The sequence below is a fragment of the Gymnodraco acuticeps genome, unplaced genomic scaffold, assembly GCF_902827175.1.
Source record: "Gymnodraco acuticeps unplaced genomic scaffold, fGymAcu1.1, whole genome shotgun sequence".
In the NCBI taxonomy this organism is placed as follows: domain Eukaryota; kingdom Metazoa; phylum Chordata; class Actinopteri; order Perciformes; family Bathydraconidae; genus Gymnodraco; species Gymnodraco acuticeps.
The window spans coordinates 2,842,793-2,869,361 of NW_022990023.1; the positions used below are offsets into that span (position 1 = coordinate 2,842,793).

The 26,569-nt window shown below is 41.0% G+C and overlaps 1 protein-coding gene and 1 long non-coding RNA gene across 3 annotated transcripts in view; one reads left to right on the forward strand and one right to left on the reverse strand.

The window, feature by feature from the left end:
- Positions 1-14,719: 14,719 nt before the first annotated feature.
- Positions 14,720-26,569, reverse strand: part of LOC117544934 (carbonic anhydrase 4-like) — a 30,355-nt gene continuing 18,505 nt past the window's right edge. Inside the window, exons 12-17 of the mRNA XM_034214469.1 lie at positions 26,136-26,281; positions 25,956-26,045; positions 25,343-25,390; positions 25,175-25,238; positions 24,928-25,091; positions 14,720-15,369 (exon numbers count right to left, since the gene is read on the reverse strand). Coding sequence (XP_034070360.1) covers positions 15,205-15,369; positions 24,928-25,091; positions 25,175-25,238; positions 25,343-25,390; positions 25,956-26,045; positions 26,136-26,281 — 677 coding nt within the window. The 3' untranslated portion in view covers positions 14,720-15,204. The remainder of the gene's footprint in view (positions 15,370-24,927; positions 25,092-25,174; positions 25,239-25,342; positions 25,391-25,955; positions 26,046-26,135; positions 26,282-26,569) is intronic.
- LOC117544935 lies at positions 16,071-18,507 on the forward strand. Of its 2 annotated transcripts, none has more exons than XR_004568737.1 (5): positions 16,071-16,404; positions 16,660-16,743; positions 16,843-16,876; positions 16,977-17,041; positions 18,377-18,507. It is a non-coding gene; the product is annotated as an uncharacterized LOC117544935 (long non-coding RNA). The 2 variants fall into 2 exon arrangements; XR_004568736.1 differs by having other exon boundaries at positions 16,682-16,743.

A 26,569-nucleotide genomic window follows, 5' to 3' on the forward strand; every position in this document is an offset into this window, starting at 1 on the left:
TCTCAGTTTGTACGTGTCAATGATGAATCTTCCACGCAAACCAAAGTCAGCCATGGAGTGCCACAGGGCTCAGTGCTCGGACCTATTTTGTTCACATTATATATGCTTCCGTTAGGCAATATTATAAGGAATCATTCTGTAAACTTTTATTGTTATGCGGATGATACTCAACTATATTTATCAATCAAGCCTGATGAAATTAATCATCTAAATAAAATTCAAGACTGCCTTAAGGACTTAAAAACGTGGATGACCTTAAACTTTTTGATGTTAAACACGACCAAAACTGAAGTTATTGTACTTGGCCCGAAGAATCTACGAAACAAATTATCTAAGGATATACTAACTATGGATGGCATTAATTTGGCCTCCAGTGAGACTGTAAGGAATCTTGGTGTTATATTTGATCAGGATTTATCCTTTAACGCCCACATAAAATCAATTTCAAGGACCGCCTACTTCCATCTACGTAACATTGCAAAAATCAGGCATATCTTGCCTCAAAACGATGCAGAGAAACTAGTCCATGCATTTGTTACTTCAAGGCTGGATTATTGTAACTCTTTATTATCAGGGTGTACCAAGAAGTCAGTCAAGTCGCTTCAGCTGATTCAAAATGCTGCGGCTCGTGTACTAACCAGAGTTAGGAAAAGGGACCACATTACTCCTGTTCTGGCTGCCTTACACTGGCTCCCTATAGAACACAGGATAGAATTTAAAATTCTTCTTCTCGCCTACAAAGCCCTTAATGGGCAGGCGCCATCTTACCTTAAAGAACTCATTATACCCTACTGTCCTACTAGGGCATTGCGTTCCAAGAATGCAGGGTTGTTGGTTGTTCCTAGAGTCTCTAAAAGTACAATGGGAGCCAGAGCCTTTTCTTATCAAGCTCCACATTTGTGGAATCAGCTTCCAGTTTGTGTTCGGGCGGCAGACACCCTATCCGTTTTTAAGAGTGCGCTTAAGACCTTCCTTTTTGATAAAGCTTATAGTTAGGGCTGATTAGATCCAGCCCCTAGTTTTGCTGATATAGGCTTAGTTTGTCGGGGGACATCTTACTTCTTCCTTCTCTCTGTCTATACCTGTGTACTCTCATGTTCCGATTAACCCAGCTTCCCCAAATGTCTTTCTTTTTGGTGTCTATATACGCCGGGATCCGGAGTCATGGATGATCCTGCGCTCCTCTGTCCTGGATCGCGAGCCCTGGATCTTGAGTCGTGGCTGTGGTCCTGGATCATAGGTCCTGGATGGATATCCTCGTGGATTCATCTTCCTATTATACACACATGCATTTCCAAACATTTGGACTACCTAGTGGGAGTTGGGTTTGCACTTCAGTCTTTTTTCTTTTGGTACCGGTGATATTCACGTTCGGGTGATGCCTTTTCAAATGAGTGTGATGTATTGCCAGCCGCGTAACCAATGTTAGTTGAACAATGCCGACAAACAGCTTTGGTTCGGTCCACCTGTCTTTGTCCGTCATCCTTGTACGTAATTGCGAAACCAAAATGTTCCCAAACCGGAGACTTCAATGATGCTGGAGGATTTTCAGCTCAACTTTATCTGCGTTCGCCATTTCGACAGTTCCTCAAATTACTGACTACATTTGAACGCATCCCTGTGACCAGCTCTCATAGTATGCCTCTCGTCCAATGAAATGACTTGGTCGCTCTATGATATATACCTGAGATTACTTCCAGAAAGTTGTTCACGTTTAACGCTATATTCGTTCGGTACACACGTGTACCGAACCGAAGGGCCCGTACCGAATAATTTCAGTACTGGTACGTGTACCGTTACACCCCTAATTGATTGATATGATTGCGATTTAAATCAGCATATACTTCTGTCAGGGGATGCCACCCCTCAAATCTCCTGCCACCCTCTTGCCACCCCATGAATATTTGTCTAGATCCGCCCCTGGTTGTACTTGAATTATTATTATATATTATCATTATGTCAGTGGTCTAAAATGGTCATACAACGGTGCCGACAATATTATCGTTTATCGCAATAATTTCCGGGAAAATGTATCCAACAAAATTAATTATCGTGAGAGGCCTATACATGAAACACACACACACAAACAAATCTACAGACTTACTCCAAACTGCCAAACATATGAATTAACACACTCTATTTTGGCCTAGTAGAACAATAAGCAGCAGACTTTTACATTTTTATCATTTCTACTGGATCTTAGATCTGCGCTTGCGCAATACGGGTCGGCAGTTGCGAGAGAGTAGGCTTGTTTGAGACGCGTTGCGGCTCGCCTCGAAAGTAGACGAGAATAGCCGATCGCAGCCGGGGGAGGTCTCAAAAAGCTCGCCTGAAGTCGGACAGCTCGGAGTCGGCTTCGTCTTCTTCTTCTCTCGGTTTTTTGGCGGATTGCAAACAACTTTAAGGTGCATACCGCCACCTCCGGAGTCGGTTTGACTCGGTTTGCATTTATAAAGAATGCACACATGTGTTTAATCGTTAATGTCAGATATGTACTAAGTAAATACATTTGTTCCTGCTCAAGATTAGATTCAACTTTATTGTTATTGCACATATTACAGGTACTGAGACAACGAAATGCAGTTTAGCTTCTAACCAGGTGCAACAAGCAGTGAAGTGAAAAGTAATGTACAGAATAGACAGAATAAAATATAGAATGAATTGAATGATGAATAAACAGTGAGGAGTATGAATACACTAGATATCAGCCTGTGAGCAGTATGAACAGTGTGTATGAATGTGCTAAGATATATAAAGTATGAAAACGGTAAGCAGTGCAAGTATAGTATAAAATATATAGATATTAATGTCATGATGATAAACATTGTGGAACAATGATGAAAAATGGGAATGGATGTGGCGACGTAAAACTGACACAAAACAACAACAAACTTTTGCTGAGCCAATTGGAGAGTTTCATCAGCAGCACGGGGTAAAACCCACCAATGAGCGCTCAGCTCGAGATACCAGCGAGTCGTTTCCCATCAAGCATTTCGCTTCCGCAGCCCGTGGAGAGGAACTGCGCCGCCTCGCCACGCCTCGCTCTCAAGGCTGCGGGCGTCTTTGTCCCGCGAGATTTCAACGTCTCATGTAGGCGAGCCTCCAGAGCAAGTCGGACAAAATGACTAACCATCATGCAACGCACTAGCAAGACGTTGATCGCAACTGCGCAGGTCTCGCTTGTCTCAAACAAGCCTAGTATTTTTGTTGGGTAATCTATGGTAGGGCTAACCCATACAGTGGTGGGGCTCAAGTCAGTATTTGCATTGTAATTACATACATGCTCCCCTTGACAGTGAAACGCCACGCGTGAGGTTTAGATTATTTCCCTGTCTCAATCCAAATGGAACTGTATGAAATAAAAAGGCACATTTGTCTTGTAGTAAATAAAAAGGGCGACCTGGAGCTAATCCTGCAATTTCCCCACAGGTGAAAGAGTTGACATGCTGAAAACCCAACGCCTGCAGGGGGGTCTGGGGGGATTTTCCCCCAGGAGATTTTTTGAAATACTAACATAAAATACACATTCTGGTACTCTCTTGAGAAGAAAAATAAATACATCTATTACTCCACGACATATTTAAAAAATGAATGCCATTTTAGTTTTGTGTTACTTTGTTCTGAAAGCTGAACCTGCTGCTCCTCACTGAAGAGGGAAGAGGCTGTGTGAATTACTTTACATTGTGGATAAGGGTGGATAGCCCCCATTGTTCTGTGTGTCAAAATGAAAGACAGCCCACACACACACACCTATCAATCATCAAACCGTGGGGTCTTATTTCATTACGTGTTGATTTCTATCAACACGTAATGTTTTATCGACGTATAGAGATGTACTACAGCAAAAGTATTCTCCGTCGGGACTTCCTGCAACAACACCACGCCGTTATCTTGATTCTGATTGGCCAGAAGACATTATCAAAGATGTTCTATTGAGAAGACGATCACTACGTCACAACAGTTTTCAAAACCGTTTCTAGTCTTCGGTATTCTTGTTTTTTGGCGTGAGAATAGTTTGGGCAGCGTGAGAGCGTGAGATTGAGAGTGAAAGCGTGTGTCACACGCCAGATGTGTGAGAGTTGACAACCCTGCTATTGTTTAACCTGAATGCTGATTGCCATACTTCACCATCCAGGTAAACAAGTTAAAGGTGGGGTAGGTAAGGCAAGGCAAGTGTATTTATATAGCACCTTTCAACACAAGGCAATTCAAAGTTCAATTCAGGTACATTTGAGAAACCGGCTCGAGATACACTTTTTGTTATATTCCATGGAATGCTCTTAACATCCCGATAGCAATGAATATATGAAATGCTTTTACAAAAAATCCATAAAAAAATGTCATCTGTGGAAGCCGTAGTACTGTAAAAAGCACGACCAATCATTTTATTTGTTTTATTTATTTTATTTGTATTGCGGTGCGGTGCGCGAATAGAGGCGAAGTCCCTCCCCTTCCGGTCGAGCTCCATGGGACCTTATTTCGGAAAAATAATACTGAAGTCAATGGGGAGAAAAAGATTAACTTTCGATCACGATTAAATTGTGCCACGAATTACACATAGGATGTTTGTCAATTTAAAATAAATGTTTGCAAGTCAAAAACATAAGAATGTGTCGTAAAACTGTGAAGTAACACATTTTTTGTGTGAAGCCACTCTGTGAACTACATGTCTCTGGCCTCGCACAATACGCGTCACGAACACAAAGATGGCTGTCACGTTAGCACATTTCACCTCTTTCTTTCAGAACGAGGCGAAAATCACAACAAGTCTGGGCATGTTGAGAGCTGTACATACACGAAAGGGGAGTTAGTTGGTTCTGTAAGAGCCAGCATGCGGCTTTACAAGGTTTCGGTGAGTAACATGAGTGCAATGTGTAACGTTAATGTCAGCTAGCTAACATTAGCTAACAAGGTATACTAACGTGTTTTGTTTTAGCAACTAGTTTTCTCATGAAGAACTTCGTGGTCTATGGCTGCGTTTCACTTCGGTTAAATAGAGAGGCGAAGTCCCTCCCCTTCCGAAAGCCTCCATGGGACCCCGGAAGCGGAAAATTATACATTGAAGTCAATGGAGAGAGAAAGGTTATCTTTTGATCCCGTTTGAATTGTGCCACGAATGACACATATGATGTTTGTCAATTTAAAAGAACATTTTGCAAGTCAAAAAAATAAAAATGTGTCGTAAAACTGTGAAGTTACACATTTTTTCGTGTGAAACCGCTCAGTGAACTACAGGTCTCTCGTCTCGCACTGCGTCGTTTCCCTGCGACTAGTCCCTCCCATCAGGGAAGCATGGAGAGACGCAAGGAAACCACGAGAAGCGGGAAAATTAGTTTTAAGAGCAATGGGACGTCCTTTCCTCTAGAGCGTCACGTGAAGCAACGTCCGTTTGTGATGACGCTGCACAGCTGATCGTCTGACAGCAGCTCTGTCCCCGTTATTTTCACACACACCCCCGCCTACACATTTACTGACACAAACATTTATATCATCTGTTGTAGACCCAAATAAATCAAATCAAATAAGAACTCATTCTCAAAAAAGATAAACGCCATTCTTAAAATGTATAAACGAACATGAGTTGGATTAATATTGATTAGAGTGCACAATAGAAATAAAATAATTGAGAGAAGAAAAAGATATATGTTATCTATCAAAACCCAGTTAGATTAACATTCATTGGATTGCACACTTTGTTTGTTTGTTTGGATATCTAGCAAATTAACATTTTAAATAGCACTTAATGACTGACTGAATGGAAATGACAATAAATGAAAATGTAAAACGAAAAAAGCGATCATGAAAATGTTTCCAAAAATGAATAAAATGATTTTTGACCACTTTGTTGTTCAGATACACTGAACAAAAATATAAATGCAACACTTTTGTTTTTGCTCCCATTTTTCATGAGATGAACTCAAAGATCTAAAACATTTTATACACAAAATAACCATTTCTCTCAAATATTGTTCACAAATCGGAAAAAATCTGTGATAGTGAGCACTTCTCCTTTGCCGAGATAATCCATCCCAACTCACAGGTGTGGCATATCAAGATACTGATTAGACAGCATGATTATTGCACAGGTGTGCCTTAGGCTGCCACAATAAAAGGCCACTCTGAAATGTTCAGTTTTATCACACAGCACAATGCCACAGATGTCGCAAGTTTTGAGGGAGCGTGCAATTGGCATGCTGACAGCAGGAATGTCCACCAGAGCTGTTGCCCGTGAATTGAATGTTCATTTCTCTACCATAAGCCGTCTCCAAAGGCGTTTCAGAGAATTTGGCAGTACATCCAACCGGCCTCACAACCGCAGACCACGTGTAACCACACCAGCCCAGGACCGCCACATCCAGCATGTTCACCTCCAAGATCGTCTGAGACCAGCCACTCGGACAGCTGCTGCAACAATCGGTTTGCATAACAAAATAATTTCTGCACAAACTGTCAGAAACCGTCTCAGGGAAGCTCATCTGCATGCTCGTCGTCCTCATCGGGGTCTCGACCTGACTCCGGTTCGTCGTCGTAACCGACTTGAGTGGGCAAATGCTCACATTCGATGGCGTCTGGCACGTTGGAGAGGTGTTCTCTTCACGGATGAATGTCGGTTTTCACTGTTCAGGGTAGATGGCAGACAGTGTGTGGCGTCGTGTGGGTGAGCTGTTATCTGATGTCAATGTTGTGAGTCGAGTGGCCCATGGTGGTGGTGGGGTTATGGTATGGGCAGGCGTATGTTATGGACGCCGAACACAGGTGCATTTTATTGATGGCATTGTGAATGCACAGAGATACCGTGACGAGATCCTGAGGCCCATTGTTGTGCCATTCATCCACGACCATCACCTCATGTTGCAGCATGATAATGCACGGCCCCATGTTGCAAGGATCCAAGGATTGAAGAGGAGTGGACCAACATTCCACAGGCCACAATCAACAACCTGATCAACTCTATGCGAAGGAGATGTGTTTTACTACCTGAGGCAAATTGTGGTCACACCAGATACTGACTGGTTTTCGGACCCCCCCAGACCCCCCCCAATAAAGCAAAACTGCACGTTTCAGAGTGGCCTTTTATTGTGGCCAGCCTAAGGCACACCTGTGCAATAATCATGCTGTCTAATCAGCATCTTGATATGCCACACCTGTGAGGTGGGAAGGATTATCTCGGCAAAGGAGAAGTGCTCACTATCACAGATTTTTTCAGATTTATGAACAATATTTGAGAGAAATGGTTATTTTGTGTATATAGAAAATGTTATAGATCTTTGAGTTCATCTCATGAAAAATGGGAGCAAAAACAAAAGTGTTGCATTTATATTTTCGTTCAGTGTAGTTCACTTTAGTCTAAGTTATCTCAGTGGGTCTCAAATGTTTTGATCACAATTTATGTAAACATATATTTCCAAGGCACTCCTTTATAATTATTGGGATAAAACAGGTTTGAAATCATTCCAATGTATACTATAGGACAGTAACCCAGACATAACTTTTTAAACTGGAGAGATAACAAAATATGCATAAATAAAATAGTAAAATAAGATATGAATGAACAACAAAAATAAAATAAGTTACATGTATTTGTTATTGGCTATGGTAGGTTATTGGTTATGTTCACATACTTATTTAATTATTCAAATGTAAACAAATCTTTTTCATATGGGTGTTTAGAGTTGTACCCCCTAGATCTAGTCTCTAGTAATTCTGCTTAAAGTGCACCAGATTGAAGCATTTTACTTAAAATGTTCAAACATTTCTTCCCGGTATGCCTGAGAAGGCAGATATGCTTGTTTTTCTCAACAAGAACTGTTTTTAAATGGGGGGGGGGGGGTTCCTTTAAAAGTTGGACTGTTGCACTGTTGTAGCTTCAGTGGTTCTCAGGTTACAGTTACATCGCAGTGAATATTAACAGACTGATTAATGTGAATATTACTGTAAACTTACCTGTGTAAAAGTTTCTCGAATAAATGTAATTTTTTTGGTGGAAGAAGCATGTATCATTTTTTTACCCTGCCCCTCAAAGAATCGTAATTGAGAACCGTTAAGAACCGGAATCGAAAAGTAGAATCGGAATCAGAATCGTGGAAATTCAAACGATACCCAACCCTACACATAACCCATCTCAATGCCACATAATATCGATCCATACCCACACGCTGATTGGTCGGAGAATGGCAGGGCAGAGGCCACAATCACTGACTGTGAACCTCCAGTGTCTCGTAGGATGCGTATGGGTCTCTGATCATCTGACTCACCTGTTAATGATATCAACCCCTCAAACACAAAGGGCTTAAAGCAGGGATCTATTTCCTCATCGTTGTCAGAGGAAGAAATATTGGGTGACTCCGCATTATTTAAACCAATGCCTTTCGGCCGGGACATGCTTGGTGGCTGCTCCTTACGTTTGAGAATCGTGCAGTTAGCAATAACATGTCCAGACTGATGACAATAATAGCACTCTCTCTCCTCTTTATTCATGGTAAATGCTTTAGCTGGCTGACCAACAGGTGCACCGGGCATACGGCGAGGTCTCTCAGCAACAGCCGGAGAGAACACCGATTTATGCGTTAGCACGTATTCGTCAGCCAGTACAGCAGCTGCGGAGAGAGACTGTACTTTCTGTTCGTTTATATACCCCACAATGCCGTCAGGCAACCCCCTCTTAAATTCCTCCATAAGAATTAATTCTTTCAAAGCAGAATACTCTGCAGCGTTACACGAATCAATCCACTAAACAACATCCCCTTCTCCCTGGCAAACTCGACATGTGTTTGATTAGAACCCTTTCTGTGATTCCTAAACTTCTGCCGATAAGCTTTGGGAACTAGCTCGTACACCCTAAGTATGGCACGCTTTACCAGGTCGTTAGGCTGTCCTCGAACGAAAGAGCAGCAACCGCCTCCTGAGCTCTCCCGTGAAGTTTACACTGCAGGCTTCAGCCGGCCACTGTAGTGCCGCCGCAATGCGTTCAAACGCACCAAAATATGCATCCACTTCAGTCTCACGGAAAACCGGCACTAATGCAATATTTTTCCCTACATTGAAGGCAGGTGGATGAGAAGGAAGTGGAAAGCTTTCTCTAGGATTGCCAACAACAAAGGATGCGCGCAGTTCGGAGTCTAGCTCCATCTGCCGTATCCAGATCCGGACTTCCTTATCTGCCTCGATTTTTCTTATCTCCAACTGAAACTGTCTGTCTTGCTCCCTGTCTTTAGCTTCCAACTGAAGTTGCCTGTCTTTAGCTTCCAACTGAAGCTGGGCGAGACAGACTTTGAGTTTATTCCCTTCCCGGGAATCTGTACTGCCAACAGGAGAGGGTGGACATTTGCGAGGCGGCATGAGCAGTGCTTCACACGACTCGCCCCCCTCGCTGCCACCACTCTTTTCTTGGGTAAATGTAAACTCCGCCGCCTGCCTCTGACTTAACGAGTCTTCAGTTAAAACGTTGGACACTGGGAGCTCAGCGGGTACAGCCAGTAGGCTACTAGTAATTCCCTTCTCACCATCTCATCCACTACCAATGCCTTCAACTCTTTTTTTAACATTTGCTGACTCACCACAAGACTGAAGTGCCGCGCTATCTCCATCAACTCGTCCTTATTACACCGGTCCAGCTCCACATAGGACGGCCAAACTAAGAACGACTCTAAGGTGAAGGATGCCATTCTCGGGTGTACCGCCCACACGTTTTACAAAGTTTATAGCTATAAGAAAACCACCTATAACCCCAGGAATTAATTTAAATATCCCGGACGAGGCCCCACGTGTTGGGCAAGGCCAAGTCCGACCAGTGGAAGCTAAGGTTGCTGCGGTGGCTGAATGTGCGGTGCCTGTCACCAGGAGTGACCTCCGCCATTTTCTCGGTATGGCAGGCTACTACCGCAGTTTCTGCCGTAACTTTTCCACTGTAGCCCAACCCCTGACTAATTTGATAAGTCCCAAGGTGGACTACGTTTGGACCCCTGAGTGCCAACATGCATTTGAGTGTGTAAAAACACTCTTAAGTCACGCTCCTGTGCTCGCTGCTCCCGATCTTGCTAAGCCCTTTACACTTGAGGTGGATGCCAGTGCAGTGGGGGCCGGTGCTGTTCTACTGCAGGGGGATGCGGATGGAGTTGATCATTCTGTCTGTTATTTCTCCCGTAAGTTCAATAAGCACCAGGTCCGGTATTCTACCATTGAAAAGGAGACCCTTGCTTTGTTGTTAGCTCTCCAGCACTTTGAGGTTTATGTCGGATCCAGTTCTTTGCCGGTTGCAATGTTTACCGATCATAATCCCATCGTCTTCTTGTCCCGCATGTACAATCACAATCAGCGTCTCATGTGGTGGGCTTTGATCGTTCAGGACTACAACCTGCAAATCCGACATAAGAAGGGTTCAGAGAACGTGTTTGCAGATGCTTTGTCCAGACTGTAATTCTGTGTGTGTGTGTGTGTGTGTGTGTGTGTGTGTGTGTGTGTGTGTGTGTGTGTGTGTATGAGCTGCGCAGTTCTCCTGATGCCATTGGCCGTCCCGCCCTTGCAACGCGTCGGAAAAGGAGATTGGAGTGACGTCATCCAATCCCCGCCCGCTTCCGGAACGTCATCCGGGGGAGGAGTACAGAGGACGGGGACGAAGATCATTCTGGAGGCTCTGTGTTGATAGACAGACGCCTCTAGCCTCTTGATACATTACTCGTTGTGTTCGTAAATCTTCTGTACTTAGTTAGGCTGCTTAGCGAGTGTTAAGTAGTGTGTGGTGTTAGTATTGTGTTAGCTTAGACCCAGGTAGATTAGCACCTGTTGATCAGCTGTTAGTATTAGTGTAACATGTGTCAGTTTAGACCCAGGTAATTTAGCACCTGTTGACCAGCTGCAGCCAGGCCCGGACTGGCCATCAGGAGCACCGGGAGGTTTCCCGATGGCCTGGCCTGAGGATTTTTTTATGTATGTATTGTGAACGCAGCGCTGCGCAAATGTGGGTCTGACTCTGCCTCACAGAGGGTGACTGGCTGTACATGATGTGGCCTGCCGACATGGCCACTTTCATACAGACCATACACTAATGCCCTCGATTGGTCTCTGTGTGTCATTCAAGCTCGGGAGGGTGTGTGTATGTGTGGCGCGAGCGAGAGAGAGAAAGCGCGCGCACCGGTTACGTGTAGGCTATTGTTGTTGTTAGCATCTGGTGCTAGCTAGCTGCGCTAACGGATATAAGGAGCTGTTTCAACAACAAGGTGGAGGAGAGTCCTCTCCTGTCAGACTGAGAGACTGATAACTACAGCTCAGGTGAGGTAAAGGACTCTGCTGAGTGTTTAGATAGTTAACTTAGTTCTCAGTGGGTCTCACGGTTTGGTCACCATTCATGTAAACACATATTTCCATTTGAGGGGGGAGTGAGATAAACTTTGAAAACTTGTTGAGAGCTAAAACTAGTCTTTGCTGCTGCCTCAAATAGGAGCAGGAGTGAGAGGAGGGAGATAGGAGAGGCTGATTCAGGAGCACAGACACACACACAACTATAAATGAACCAAAAACAAATAAATAAACAAGTTTCAATGTTTTTTCATATTGGATATGGTATGTTATTGGTTATGGCCATGTTCTTATGATTTTATGATTATTTAAATGTATACAGTTCTGTTTCATATAGGTGTAGTCTCTCTCTTTATTTCCCCCTCAAAATGCACCAGATTGATGCATTTAAGTCCAACATTTAAAAACAAATCTTACCGGACCCCCCTATAGGATTTGAGGTCCACCCCCACTTAAAATATGTTCACATGAATAGGTTCCTAAATAGATTTGCATATTTTTTTAAATAGTAACCCATCTCCATATGTTTATTTTTTTGGTAGTAGATTTAGAGGGCTATCACTATGGGCAGCAACGCTGTAAATATTGACAAATAAATCCAGCAAAATGCCACAAAAAACTGGTAGTGGCCTGGCTGGGTGTATAATTCCCGGCCTGACTTATTGTCCCAGTCCGGGCCTGGCTGCAGCTGTGTGTGTGCAGCCTTTCTCACTTTCATTTGTACCACGTTTAACGTGAGGTTTTGTTTTCTCCTTTAAATATTACATTGGATAAGCTTTATAACTCTCTTTTGGAGTTCTCTTTTTGTTGATGGTTAGACCATCCGTTTTGGCATATTTGGTTCGTTTCAGGCTGCTTGCCTGCCTTTTGTTACCACCTGTTGTAATAAAGCCACTTATAATTGTTACCAATTCCACTCTGGTCGTGTTGCTTCCCTTTGGTTCCCCTAGCCCAATAGGGAACGTAACAATATTCATATATACTGGAGCTTAAATTAAGAAATATGTACTATATAATGTGATCAATAATAATTTAAAACAAACTACGTAGGCCTATAACTACCACATTATAACTGAGTGAATGTAAAATGTAAGTATGCAGTTATGAAGACATATCTGACATTATCACTGGGTGACTAATTTCAATTGATGTTGACACCATCTAACAACACTCCTAAAATAATATTACTTTCTGAAGCACAATTTAAAATGTATGCTGTTTAAAATATCAAATTAGATATATTGTCCATCTATATTTTGATTATTATTTAATTGGATATGTTAATGATATATTGACGGCAAAACTCAAAATGTCCCCGGTTTTAATTTTGAAAATCTGGTCACCTTAGTGTAAAGCCAATATTTCCTATGTTCTCCTTAACATAGATTCCTAGTTATTTACTTTTAACCTATAGCAGCTTTACAAAGCACTCACTTGATTACTGTACTTAAAGGGAGGGTATGCTCATGACACACATTTTTAAATAATTATAATCCGATAAAACAGACCAGTCTCTGCCAGTCTTCTTTTTTTTTTTTTTTAATCCGATGATGTTATCAGTGATTTTAAACTGATTAATTACCGAAATAACATCAACCCTGTGGGCGGCGCCATTTTGACGAGTCACATGACTTATTTTACCGGAAGTGACGTGAACTATGCGTTTGGTGTCGAGGACAAATTGACGTATGTGCTTTGTTCATGTTGTTTACTCTAGTTACTCTCTCAATTCTATAGAACTATGCCTCATTGTATCGCGAAACATTGCCACAATTCGGATAGGAACAATCCACGGAATGCTCGGTTCCATCTATTGCCAACGGGTAAGCGTAGGAAGTACGTTCGGAGGCAGTGGCTAGCGAAATGTGCTCGGCCCGAACCGAAAGATCCACAGGCGCATGTATGCAGCGAACATTTCAAGTTTCCGGACGACTACTCTGAGAGTATGATGAAACATAAAATGGGATTTATTAATCAACCATTACTTAATGGGGATGCAGTGCAATGCCAACCAGCGTAAGCACATTACGCTGCAGACTTTACTTATTGTTTACTACGTAAGGAAGCAGGAATTGCAGGACCCAGAGCGCACGGAGCACAGAGCGGACAGCAGATAACGGAATTGCAGTTTTATTGCTTATAGATTATCAGAACATTTCAAAGGGGACACAGTCACATTGGATATTAACCTATGGATTAACTACATCATCGTTTTTATCGTTGTAATGCCATTGAAGACCAGTTTAGACCAGACAAAGACCAATGTAAGCCATGTTAGCCTAGCGCTACTTGTTTTGATGTACGTTTTTGTTAAAAACGTCGCGAGTTTGTATCTTTCAGTGTTGAGGTGAGCACGGTTAGATTCTGTGTCTTTACGATCATAAACGATGTGCAGCTAGGATAAGTAATAAGGAAGCTAGGAGTGATTTTCGGTGCAGTAATAGGTTAGCATTTTTCGCTCGGGGCTAATTCAGAGGCTCACTGTTAGCATTGTGTGTTTTTTTTGAAGAAAAAAATGAAAAAGATCAGTTAAATTAGTTTTTTTCCCCCTTATATGATTATAAAAATATTCATAGTTTATTAAATATTAAGGTTCCTTAGACGTTGTTTCCTGCAAATGTTTTTTTTACAGTTGTATTTGGATGGAATGAATACCTATAGTGATAATTCAAAGTAAGTCCGCCTGGACTTTATTTTTCTAAACTTCTTCCTCGGCTGACGAGTCCGAACTCAAATACTCCGCCATGTTTTCGTCGTGTGTTTACAAAGTGAACGCATAGATGACGTCACGACCTAGTTTTTCCGATCATGTGACTACTGAAAATGGACAAAATGGCAGCTGCCTGACGGAATATACAGGTTTTGATAAAAAAGAGCTATAAAATCATTATTTACCGGGGAATATCGCTGATTTCTTCAGGGTATGGTTTAAACATAATGTTTCACTAAATACTGAAGTTTTGATTAACTATCTAATGACTGGAGCCTCCCTTTAAGTACAATTCTGAGATAATTATATTTTCTATTTCCAAATCCTTCTGCTTTATACTTCTACACCACTACACTACAAAAGCAAATGTTATTATTTGTACTCCAATATAGCCAGCTAATAACTTTAAGATTGAAAGTATAAATGTGATCAGCAAATATTTTCTTGAAATCAATTCACAAGGTGGCCGTGCTCTTGATCAGCTTGCCTTGATTAAAGTCTTAACCTTTGACAAATATACTGTTTAAAATCTTCACTATCACCTAAAAAGAATTAGATTTACAAATCTATTGTATTTGCTAATGCACTGCGCAACAACACATTATGTGGGTAGCTTAATTCACATGAGATACTGTATTTACTCTTATCCTGTGTGACATAAATCCACATAACAGTATGTGAAACAAGTCAAGAAATGATTTCACGCTCAAATAGTAGCATTGCTAATTGATTCCTTTTTATTGCTTGACATTAATTATTCTTAAATTAATAATACAGTTCATTAATAACTGATCAAAGCAACAAAACAAACTCACACTAATATAATATAATAATAATGATTTTTATCTTTATGAATATTCTGTAAGGTTATATAAGTTGTTTAGGATAATCAACAAAAGTCTTCGATTACTACCCAAGGCTGAATTATTATTGCGTTTTATAAATTATGTCATGTTTTGACAAAACATATGGTGATGATTAAATCAAGTGCTCCCTATGTCATGTACTTATCTAGAGAGGCTTATTTGTTGTATTCTTGATTAAAAGATGATATAATTGCACTGTTAAGGTAGCCTATAAAAATCCCTGATTGAACACTATTTGAGGTGTTTGGCTAACAATTATTAAAAGGACAATCTGAAGGGACTGATAATCATTACAATATTTGGCTCTACAGAAGCTCCAATTAGTAAAACGTATCAGAAATGTAATCTAAAGTGAAAGGCGCAGAGACACGCGAGCAGCAGTGAGATGGAGACAGGGGCTCTGGCTGCTGCTGCGGTGGTGTAGACGGTCCTGCCGTGAAGACCCTGCGCACTCCGAAACACGTTGTGATATCCTGTCTCCTTCGGAAACATCATCATCTGGTGAGGGAAAGGAAAGTGTTAGCTTTGGTTTAGCTACTGTAAAGGTGGCAGGGCTCGAGCTTAAGAACGTCCCGTCGTCGAAAAAAATAGTGTCGGGGAGGATAAAAAATAATTTTGGGACGAGAGTTAAAATAAAAATACCCTGCTAACCAGTGGCGGCTGGTGGAAAATATTTTTGGTGGGGCTGTTGATATAGTGAGTAAACACATTTTTTTTGTGAGAAATTACTCCTTAAATTAGGACTTCTGGTGATGTAATGACGCGTTTCCAGTGCAGCGCGGAGCTCGCTTTAATGCTGCGTTCAGACCGGACGCGATGCGAATATTCGCTTCGCTCTAAACGCTCCTATCGCATCGCTCTAGTCGCTCGAGTTTCACCGCGGCTGCCAGCTGTGTTTACTCGCATCATTCAAACAAGACGCGCTGGCTCGGGAGCTACAACTACAACAAAATGAACATATTTTACCGTGATTAAATTGTAATACACGTTTCTAAATGATGCCGACGTAACAACATACTGATACCGGTTTGTAAAAACCATGAATTAATGCTTTGACAAGTCTACAGACAGACGGCAGGCGAAAAACCTTTTAGAATGCTTGTTTTTTGAATGGAGCCTGTACGGTGGCCGGCAGGTGCAAACGCGGAACAACGGCCAAAAACAAATACATTAGCAGGAAACAGCTGCAAATCCTGAAATGAAAAACAAACAAATCCTGAAAACAAATACAACCAAAAAACGCTGCATTTACAGAAATGATGCAAACTAAATACAACACACAAACCCCCGAAAACAAACGCAACAAAAAAAAAGCTGCAAATATCAAAACGACATGCAAAGTCCAAAGCACACACAAATCCCAAAACACATACAAAAAACAAACATTCCGGAAGTGCTCCAGGCCTCTAGGGGGCGCGCTACGTGGAACAGATTGATGTCTGACTAGACATAGAGAGAACGAACAAGAGTGCTGCAAATTGAAGCCGGAGGAAACAAAGTTGATCGAAGTGGAGAAAGTTGATATATAAGAAGGTAAGTTTTGTTTTGATACAAATAGCGTCATATTTAACCAGCTAGCGTTAGCTTGTTTGGTAAAAGAGCTTGCAAGTCAAGAGACAGCATTGTGCACCTAAATGTAACTCTTGACATCATATAGATATATTATAGGTGCCCCAATGTAAATCCTAATGTGAGAGTTAAAGGACGCTCCACAATATAATGTACCTTGGTCAGTTTGGATTTATCGTGGCATTTATTCTGAATTAAAGTGAATTAATTTTATTTCAGTCAGTCATTTGTGTGTATGCAGGTGTGGGACATTCCAAATGTTCCAAAAGTGAGCACTCCACGAATGGACAACAGTTTGCCAGGGTAAAATAAAACATTGTCAACATATTATTTTATGCCACAAGAAGCAGAATGTTTTAACAGTACAGTAGTTTGAATATTTTTGTTGTTTACCTTTATCAGACCTCTCCGGCACCCACAACCAGCGTCTGATCGGGTAAGACTAATTAAAATGTAATTATACCATGTAGGTTTTAATTTGTGAACATGAAATCAATAAATACCTTTGTGTGCACTTATTTCCTGGGTAAAAATAGGATGGAGCACCAACCCCATTCCAGGAAGAGGTCCAGCCTGCCCAGGGTCAGAAACACTTCTATAGGTAAACGATGTTGCACAGTTGCAATCGTGACCACAGTTGTTTGCTGTGTATCTTTATTTTACATTGGTTTGTTTGTATAGCCTCCAATCACAGTGGGTACATTGACAGAAGCAGAACAATTATACTTGTACATTTCCAAATGGCACCCACAACATCTTAGTGAAGACGATACAAAAAGGATCGACATCCTTTTGTAAATATGACTGTCATGCATACATTATGTATTTGAAAATAATTATTCAACTGTCTTCTCACTACAGCAACTACACAAATGTGTATGCAGTCTGAGCCAGAAGACAAAATGGAGTAACGGTATTAATTAGGGATGCACGATAATTATCGGCCCGATAATTATCGGTCCGATATTAGGAATTATGACGTCATCCCGATAACCCGATACCAGTATTAATAGCCCCGATAATATACAATATATTTTTTTGGGTAAAAAAAAAAGGAAAAAATACTGCGGTGTGGGTGGATTGGGATGAGGGGCGCTTGTTTTTCACTCGGCTCCTCCCGTTTTGCCAGTACTGTGGTATTAGTGGTTTAGGAAGAGGGGAGTTCTTCACAAATCCAGCGCTCCCTAACTCATGCCTGGCTGTGACGTAAATGGTGTGCGGCCGTGAAGCCAGGACAGTAAACAAACATGTTGTCGGTGGTATGGGCGTTGGAGCTATGTGCAACTCAAGGCATATGCTCGAACCGGAGCTGCCTGGACGCTGCAATCATGTTGCGCACTATCCGTGCTGAGTGTGCTGACTTTTCGTACAATGTCCCACTGTCTGGCTTCCTGCATAAAGTGCTCAAGTGCTCGGCGCAGTTGTGGCGAAATGTCGCTCCTCTGTTTTCATTTAAACAGCTCCTTATATCCGTTAGCGCAGCTAGCTAGCACCAGATGCTAACAACAACAATGCACGTAAGGTCTCTCTCTCGCTCACTCGGGCCACACATACACACACCCTCCCGGTCCTCCAGATGGCCAGTCGGTGCCTGCCGGTGAGCGTGGAAGTGTGGTCTGCCACAAGCGGGCGGCAGGAGCGGGGCTGTCAGCATCAGCTTGTAGATGGTATTTTAAACTCGATGCGCTCTGAAACTACGGGGCGGCCAGGAAAAAGAATACACATGCGTTAATCGCGTTAAATAATTAGTGGCGTAAAACATTTTTGGTATCGGTCTTGAGAAGCAGGAAGTTATCGGTATCGGTTTCAAAAAACCAATATCGTGCATCCCTAGTATTAATTGTTACTATTACCACTTAATTTGTCTATTCTATACTGTAAATCTTATTATAGCTTCATCATTTAATATTACAATACATCACTTTGTCTTTCCCAGCACAGAACATCTGACTGCAGAGGACATTGTTGCAAAACTCTCTGCAAAAATAACAAATACATCTTGCAGCAGGTTCAATATGAATAGAGCCAATGTGTGGGGATGGAGCAATCCGCGGCTTCAAAGGTGCCTCATTCGATCCCTCTCATGAGATGTCAGTTAAGTTCAATGATGATGAGGGGACACACTGAGGATGGAGGGGACACTGGTGGGTCCCAAGCGTGAGTTCCTGACCCTCCTTATGGAATGCCTGAGAATGCGAAGAAAACATCACGTCAGCAACTGTTTGTGCCCCATGGCGGTGTGACTTTCCCAGCCGCTCACCGTCTCAAAATCTGATTCTAAATGTATAATGTTCTCTATAAAGATAGAACTAATACACAATTATGAATGTATAATATAAGCTGTTTTGTGTATTTAATCATCCAATTTAATGATGGCTTCTACATATTTCACATAAACAGAAAATGACAAAATGTGTCCTTCATGCTGATAACTAGTGATACGCATCTGCCAATTAGTATTCTAAACAGAATAGTGTGTTGAATCCTTATTTCTTGCATTTGAAACAGATACAATAAAAAAAAAGTGAACTTACTGTTGTGTTCAACTTCTGCCAAAAACTGTACATTTTTGCCACAGGAGCCACAGAACACTTGAACTGTCCCCAGATGATGGCCACAGAAAGGACAAAACATGGCGGCCTGAAAATACATACATTGATGTAGTAAATCCATGTAATCAAGTCAATCAAAAACACATAGTCTAAATTAGCTAAATAAATAGAAAGATACATCATGTTTACCGTTGAATCTGTGTTCTCTCTCTCTCCTTGAATGTCTTCTCTATATTTGTTCTTGAGCATGTCTAATGCACACTACTCTCCTGTCATTACTTTGTCCCTCTTCACATGTTGTCACTTCTCTCTCTCTCTCAATTCAATAGCTTTATTAGCATGACCATAGTTACAGGTAATTGCTAAAGCTCTGTATAGTTGCAACATCTATACACAAATACATACATATAAACAAACTGCTAAGAATTCAAATGTCCTTTTTCCGCGGTACTCACTATGGCCCGTGTTATTTGCCTGCACTTGATTTGTCAACTCTTTTAACAATGTTCTTCCCTCACTTTATCTTCTCTTCACGTGAAGCTCTCCTCAGCTAGTGTAGTAGTTAGGCACGCTAACGCTAGCTATATAAATATGACGCTCTATGTATAAAAACAAAACTTACCTTCTTATATCTTTCTCCACTTAAATTAACTTTCTTTCCTCCCAATTTCCATCAGTCTTGTTCGTTCTCTCTATGTCTGGTCAGACATCAATCTGTTCCACGTAGCGCGCCCCCTAGAGGACTGGAGCACTTCCGGAATGTTTTAAAAAAAAATGTGTTTTGGGATTTGTACATGCTTTGGACTTTGCATATCATTTTGGTATTTGCAGCGTTTTTTTGTTGCGTTTGTTTTCGGGGTTTGTGTGTTGTATTTAGTTTGCATCATTTCTGTAAATACAGCGTTTTTCTGTTGTATTTGTTTTCAGGATTTGTTTGTTTTTCATTTCATTATTTGCAGGTGTTTCCTGCTTATGTATGCATTTTGGGCCGTTGCTCCGCGTTTGCACCTGCCGGCCACCGTAAGCTTGGCTAAGCTAACGTTATATATGCTCCGACCGTCCACACTCACAACAACGGCCTATACAGACATAAATAAACCAGCGACTGTATTCTCCATGACACAGACAGTCTGTGGTTTGTATTTGTGTAACTTTTGTCTAGTTTCTGAACAGATCGTATCTGTCCCCGGCTGTTTGAAGAGCAAGCATGGGAAACAAAAGATAGCATTTACCTGTTTGCATCGTTTGCATCCAGCTAGCCATGTGAGAAGCCTCGTTGATACGTTTTGTCTTTTTCACGAGCTTGCTGTGATATATACAAATCGGATTGGTCCGGTCCAAGGTCTTTAAGTATCAATTTATCTCCCAAACTTCTCCTTTGGAAAGGATTAGAGAGTAGCTCTTGCACGGAATTGGGTGCGGACCTAGGTCCGCCGACTCCACCTGCACACCATTCTCATCCAACTACTGCGTCACCTTGGTCACTCACGAGTCTAAAAAACAACTCACGTCAACGCACGTAAGCAACGTGGGCGCCAACGTGACCGCCCTCGTGACCAAAATATTTGACAGCGCTGATTGGCTGAAATTATGTTTCGGCGGCACAGTTTACTATTGAGACTTTTGCAACGTGCTGGTTGCTGCTGTTTGGCTCGGGGGCTCCGCCCGGTAATGATAAACTAATGCCATGGGCAAGGCCAGGCAGGAAACATGTGACTTATCAGTAACTTTAGACATCGTAACACAATTTTAAACGAGATTTTATTGTAGATTATACATTTTAGTGATACCAATTGTATGGTATTTACCTTGTTCATTAAAAATAAAAATATAAAATATATATATTTTTTAAATATATATTTTTAAATTTAATATTTTTTTTAATATTTTTTTTTGTATGTGGGAAGAGGTGGGGCGGCGCCCCTAGCGCCCCTATGGGCCGGCCGCCACTGCTGCTAACTCTACTACAAACGGCGATGAAAATGAAACCGACTGCACGTTTTATGTAGCACACAGTTATTAAACCTCCTTGTCAACATAAACGCACACGCACAAAACATTTAGAAACCCGTGAAATACACACACACGTAGCTACAGCTGTGCCGCTGGCTGTCAGCCAGCCGCCCAGCTGGCTGTGCCAGCGAATTCCTGGCCCGCAAATTCGCGGGTCTAGCTATGTACTGAGTGTGTGTATTTCGCGGGTTGAGTGATGTACAATGGCATCTCGTGGAGGAATTGAAATGTTTTACCGTTACATCACAAATACGCACAGCAGAACCAGACCCTGGAGCACCGGCCTCTTTATTTACTTACTCCTCTTCATCCCCTATGGGTAATAAGGCTGAGATGAGAACTCTCCATCGTATTTAGTCCTTAGCAATATGCTGCGCCTCTCCCCATGTAGGGATGGGTACCGAGCCCCGGTATTAAACGGGCCCCGGGCCGGAATTATTAAAGACAGTGGTAACGTTAAACTCCGACGTTATCGGACTTTTTATCGGTACTGGAGACATTTAAAAAATATATGTCATATGTATTATTGCTACATACACATTAGGCCTATATCGCAGTTTTAGTTTCACCAACTCCGTTTCTAATATGCAATAAGACTACAACATGCGTCTATGATGTATTTTCGAGTTTTCCAATCCAGACGAGATCTCTCTCCCGTCTGTGTGCGAGGGGGCGGGGCAGTTTGTAAAGGTCTCCTGACTGTGTTACAGACTGTCCTCCTGGTTAGTGGTTACTCTGGGTTCTGTCTTCAGGACACAGTGTTGGATTTTTTTGTGAATTGGATGGGACTTGATTGGATTCAATATTAGAGTAATTTTCTCATTTGTGTGTTTGTTTAAATATATTTGGCCTTTGTTTATGTGATTGAATGATTTACTCAAATAAAAAAGTTGATGAATTATCATCTAATGATTTGTATGATGTTGTATTTATGTTAAAGGTCACTTTGAATGCTTTTAACTAATGATAATGTAGAAAAACTTACATTTCAAATTCGGGACGGCTTAGATTGTATTTCGGGACGGTTCCGGGAAGATGGGGAAAAAAGTTAGTCCAAACCATCTCAATTGGGTTCAGGTTGGGTGATTGAGGATGCCAGGTCCTCTGATGCAGCACTTAGTCAAATAGCCCTCACATAGCCTGGAGGTCTGAGGTCATTGTCTTGTTGAAAAACAAATGATTGTCCCAGTAGGCGCAAACTAGATGGGATGGCATGCTGCTGCAGAATGCTGTGGTAGCCATGCTGGTAAAGTGTGCCTTGCATTTTGAATAAATCACCAACAGTGTCACCAGCAAAGCTCCCCCACACCATCACACTTCCTCCTCCAGGCTTCACGGTGGGAACCACTCATGAAGAAACCATTCAAGGTTCAAGGCTTTTATTGGTCATACATACATAGCTACAGTGTAGTTATGACGATGAAAATCTTAGGTCACAGGCTCCTCCAACAGTGCAACACAATAAAACAGAAATAAATAGTGCAAGTAAATTCGATCACCCTCCCTGCATCTCAAAAAGAAATGTTGACTCATCAGACCAAAGTACTTGAGGATACATTCAAAGTTCTTGAAATGTTCCGGATTGACTGACCTTAATTTCTTAATGTGATGATGGACTGTCGTTTCTCTTTACTGAGATGAGTGGTTCTTGCCATAATATAGATTACACCAGTAGTCAAATAGGGCTACCCACTGTGCACTAACCTCTGCCTCTGCACAACACAACTGATGGTCTGAGACACATAAAGAAGGCAAGTAATTCCACAAATGGACTCTTGACAAGGCACACGTGTTAATTGAAAACCATTCCAGGTGTCGACCTCATGAAGCTGACAGAGAAGCCAAGAGTGTGCAAAGCTGTCATCAAGGCAAAAGGGGGCTACTTTGAAGAGTCTAAAATAAAAATCATATACTGGATTGTTTAACACTTTTTTTGTTTACTAGATAATTCCATGTGTTATTTTATAGTTGTGATGCCTTCAGTATTAATCTACAAAGTAGAAACAACTTTAAATAAACAAAAAACATTGAATGAGAAGGTGTGTCCAAACTTTTGATTGGTACTGTACAAAGAATACTAATATGTTATATTGTTGTAGCTTAGATTTCACACCATTGGATTTCAAATTAAACACTGACTGGCCTTTGAGTGATGGCGTTCAGAACTGTTTGGGTAAAGAGTGTGAGCATAACCTCACATGTTGAATATAAAAACACGAGGTTTTTGCAGGAGCGGAATTGAATGTTCTTATGTGACCTTAATCAAAATCTAAACACCAAAAGTCTGCGACACAAGCAGGAAATGAAGATAGCACAGATGAAGAAGATACCAAGTGACTCATTGACATCTGCAGCAAACAACTGCAAAAGATAAACAAATGTGATGACTTCAAACGGTAAGTGTGTCCTATTAACAAATCCAACAATAAATTGATATTACAGTTATTGTTTCTGCATTCAAGGTTGATCCCAAATGGTAAATGGACTGTATTTATATTTGTATATAAAGTGCTTTACATACTACGCGTCATCAGTCAAGCATTCATACCTCATTCATAAAGAGCAAGGAGCCATTTTCACACCAGGAGAATCTGGGGTTAAGTATTTTGCCCAAGGACCAATGGACATGTTGACTCAAACTCACAACCTTCTGACTTAAGGAGTGGACGACCACACTACATCTACAGTATTATCTCACTGCCTTACTAAACTAAACTTGAATGCCATCTTATCATCACGTTAGCTGCCATTAAAGGTTTGACTGGTGCTCTTGTCATCTTGTTGCTCGATTGAGCACATTCAATTCGGGCAACATTTGAATACTTGGAAAATCTAGGTAGTGCCAAAATTGATTGGGAAGGACTTTGGGATTTGTTGACAATAAGAACATAGAGCACCTCAAGCCTTATTTTTGTGAGAAATAACAAATAGTAAACTAAACCTAAACTACATCTGAGTTTTAAACTATTTAATCAGTGTTTGTTTAGTTTCCAGTCATGTTACAATGTGCGTAACAGATGTGACAATTTGATTAGCTTCTTTGTTTTGTCACATCAGAGAATCCTCACAACAATGCATTTCATTATTATCTACGTCCCCGAAGAACATTAGTCATTCTTATCTTGTGACGTTGAGTAACCCCACTTCCATTACAGAAACTATTTGAATCTCATTTTATACTTCTGCTAAATGTTAATGGTGTTAGAAACCCTGTTGATACATAAAAACGGTCCATATATAAATCTTAAGATTCATTTTTAGTTCTGGGGATAAGAATTATGGTTGAGTACTGTTTCATGGATTATTGCTATTATGTTTTTATGCAAAGTTATATTCCACCACTTATGCCCAGCGGTGGGAGAAGTAGTCAGAACTTGTACTTAAGTAAAAGTAGAAGTACAAGAGTATAGGAATACTCTGTTACAAGTAAAAGTCCTGCATTCAAAGGGTTACTCAACTAAAAGTGAAAAAGTATCAGCATCAAAATACACTTAATGTACCAAAAGTAAAAGTAGTCATAATGCAGATTGGTCCATTTTAGAATATTATATATGATATGTTTTGATTATAGATATTGATGCAAGTGTTATCAAAGCTTGTAAAGATGTAGCTAGTTTTAATCACTTTGTGCAGCGTAGCTTGTGAATTTACTCCAGGTGTAACTAAAGTCTGATTTAAGTGTTGGGTATATTTCACATCATTATTCCAAATATGTAGTAACTAAGAGTGCTAAATAAATGTAAAAGTACAAGATTTTCCTCTGAATTGTAGTGGGGTAGAAGTACAAAGTAGCATAACATGGAAACACTCAAGTAAAGTACCTCAAAATTGTACTTAAGTACAGTACTTGAGTGAATGTACTTAGTTACTTTACACCACTGCATATACCCTTTATATTCAGCTGATGGTGAGTAGCACGTACCAGGGTTTCGTCCACCTTGATGGACTCTTTAAACACGGTCCAGACCACAGCTTGGTTACAGGAAGGCGTGGTCAAGGAGCCGTTGTAGCGATAGTATGACTCTCTGTTCACACTGCCAAGCAAGTCGTCAATGGAGATCTCTTCGGTGACGTTAACTTCTGAAACTGCATTGAAAACCAAAATGCCCAAGATGTAGTGCCACTTGTATTTTACGTAATGTATGCCAACAAAACAGGTGTGCACTCACTGATGTTTTTAATAGCTGAAAGATAGCTGGTGAGTTTTTTCAAGGCGTCCATATCAGATGAGGACTGTGTGTGCAGAGAAAAACATGGTGAATAAATAAGGAACATTTAATCAGAAGTAGCTAATTGGACCACAGTAGCACAATCTGCTGAAAGCTTCCATCTCTTACCGCGCCTTGTTCTGAACTGCTGCGGCTTTTTTCCTTTGCGCTTGTGGCCTGGAAACAAGCAGGTTAGTCTGTTGTGTAACTGGCTTTTCTCAATGTCAAATGTAGACACAAGAGAAAATAAAGCATTACTCCCAACGATAACATGAACTGGGAACCAACAGTAGAACTGACAACACAAAGTAGATTTATTTTTGCAGTTCATATTGACACAAATAAGGGTTTATTTTGTATTTTTATAGGGTGTGGATCATGACACCTGTGCAGGTATGCTTTAAATGCGAGCAGGTAGAGATAGTGACATTCTTGTATGCGATGCGGATATGTTTCAGTTAGTGAAATAACTTTTGATTGACAGCTCAATTAGCACGGCGTCCTTGAGCTCTCTTTTGTTTTCTAAAGGATTTTTATCTTGTTCAAATATTTCTCACCACCATATTTTTTGCCCACATTTATGTAATGCATTACATTGCTGGAGGCTGTCTATAAAGGGTGTCAGAGTAGTATGCATAACTTTGAGTATAGTTTTGTAACTTTTCCATTATGAAAATACTAGCAGATACAGAGTTTGTAAAGTATGGATTTGGACAAAAGAAGTGTAATGCGCTTAAGTTACCTCAATAAAGAATCCAAGCACAGCCAGACCATCAGTAGTTTGTAGTGCCTTTTCGAGAGTTAAATCTTTCCTCTTGTTCACTATGTGCATCTGAATAAAGACACAATTCATCAATAGAAAACAGGCAAAAGCTCAATCTATAAGAACACACTTCAATGCAATAACGTTTAAAAGCCTGACCTCCATTGGGTATCTCTTTGAATCCACTGTGTGCTCAGAGCCTTCAGAGTCATGCGCGCCCCAATGGAAGTGCAACTGAAGGGTGGAGAAGACGTGTCCCAAACCTCCACCTGAGACCTCCACACCCTCCTTCAGTACGCACTTCACTGGGAGTCAAATGAGAACACAGGTAGAAAGTGTTACATGTTTTCACAGACTTAAATGTGTTTTTCCTATTTAACTAACAATTTTTTAAATTGTTTGTATTCTTGACACTATTTTGTCAAATAATGAAATTATTTCAATGACAGGCAAAGGGACTTGATTTGTTAGGTGAAATGAAATGGTAAAAATAGCACCTTAAAGTTGCCCTATTATCATCTATATTTATCTGAAACCATTAACCAGTCATCTAAATTGTTGTATTTTGATAAATACTTGTATTAATGGTTGCA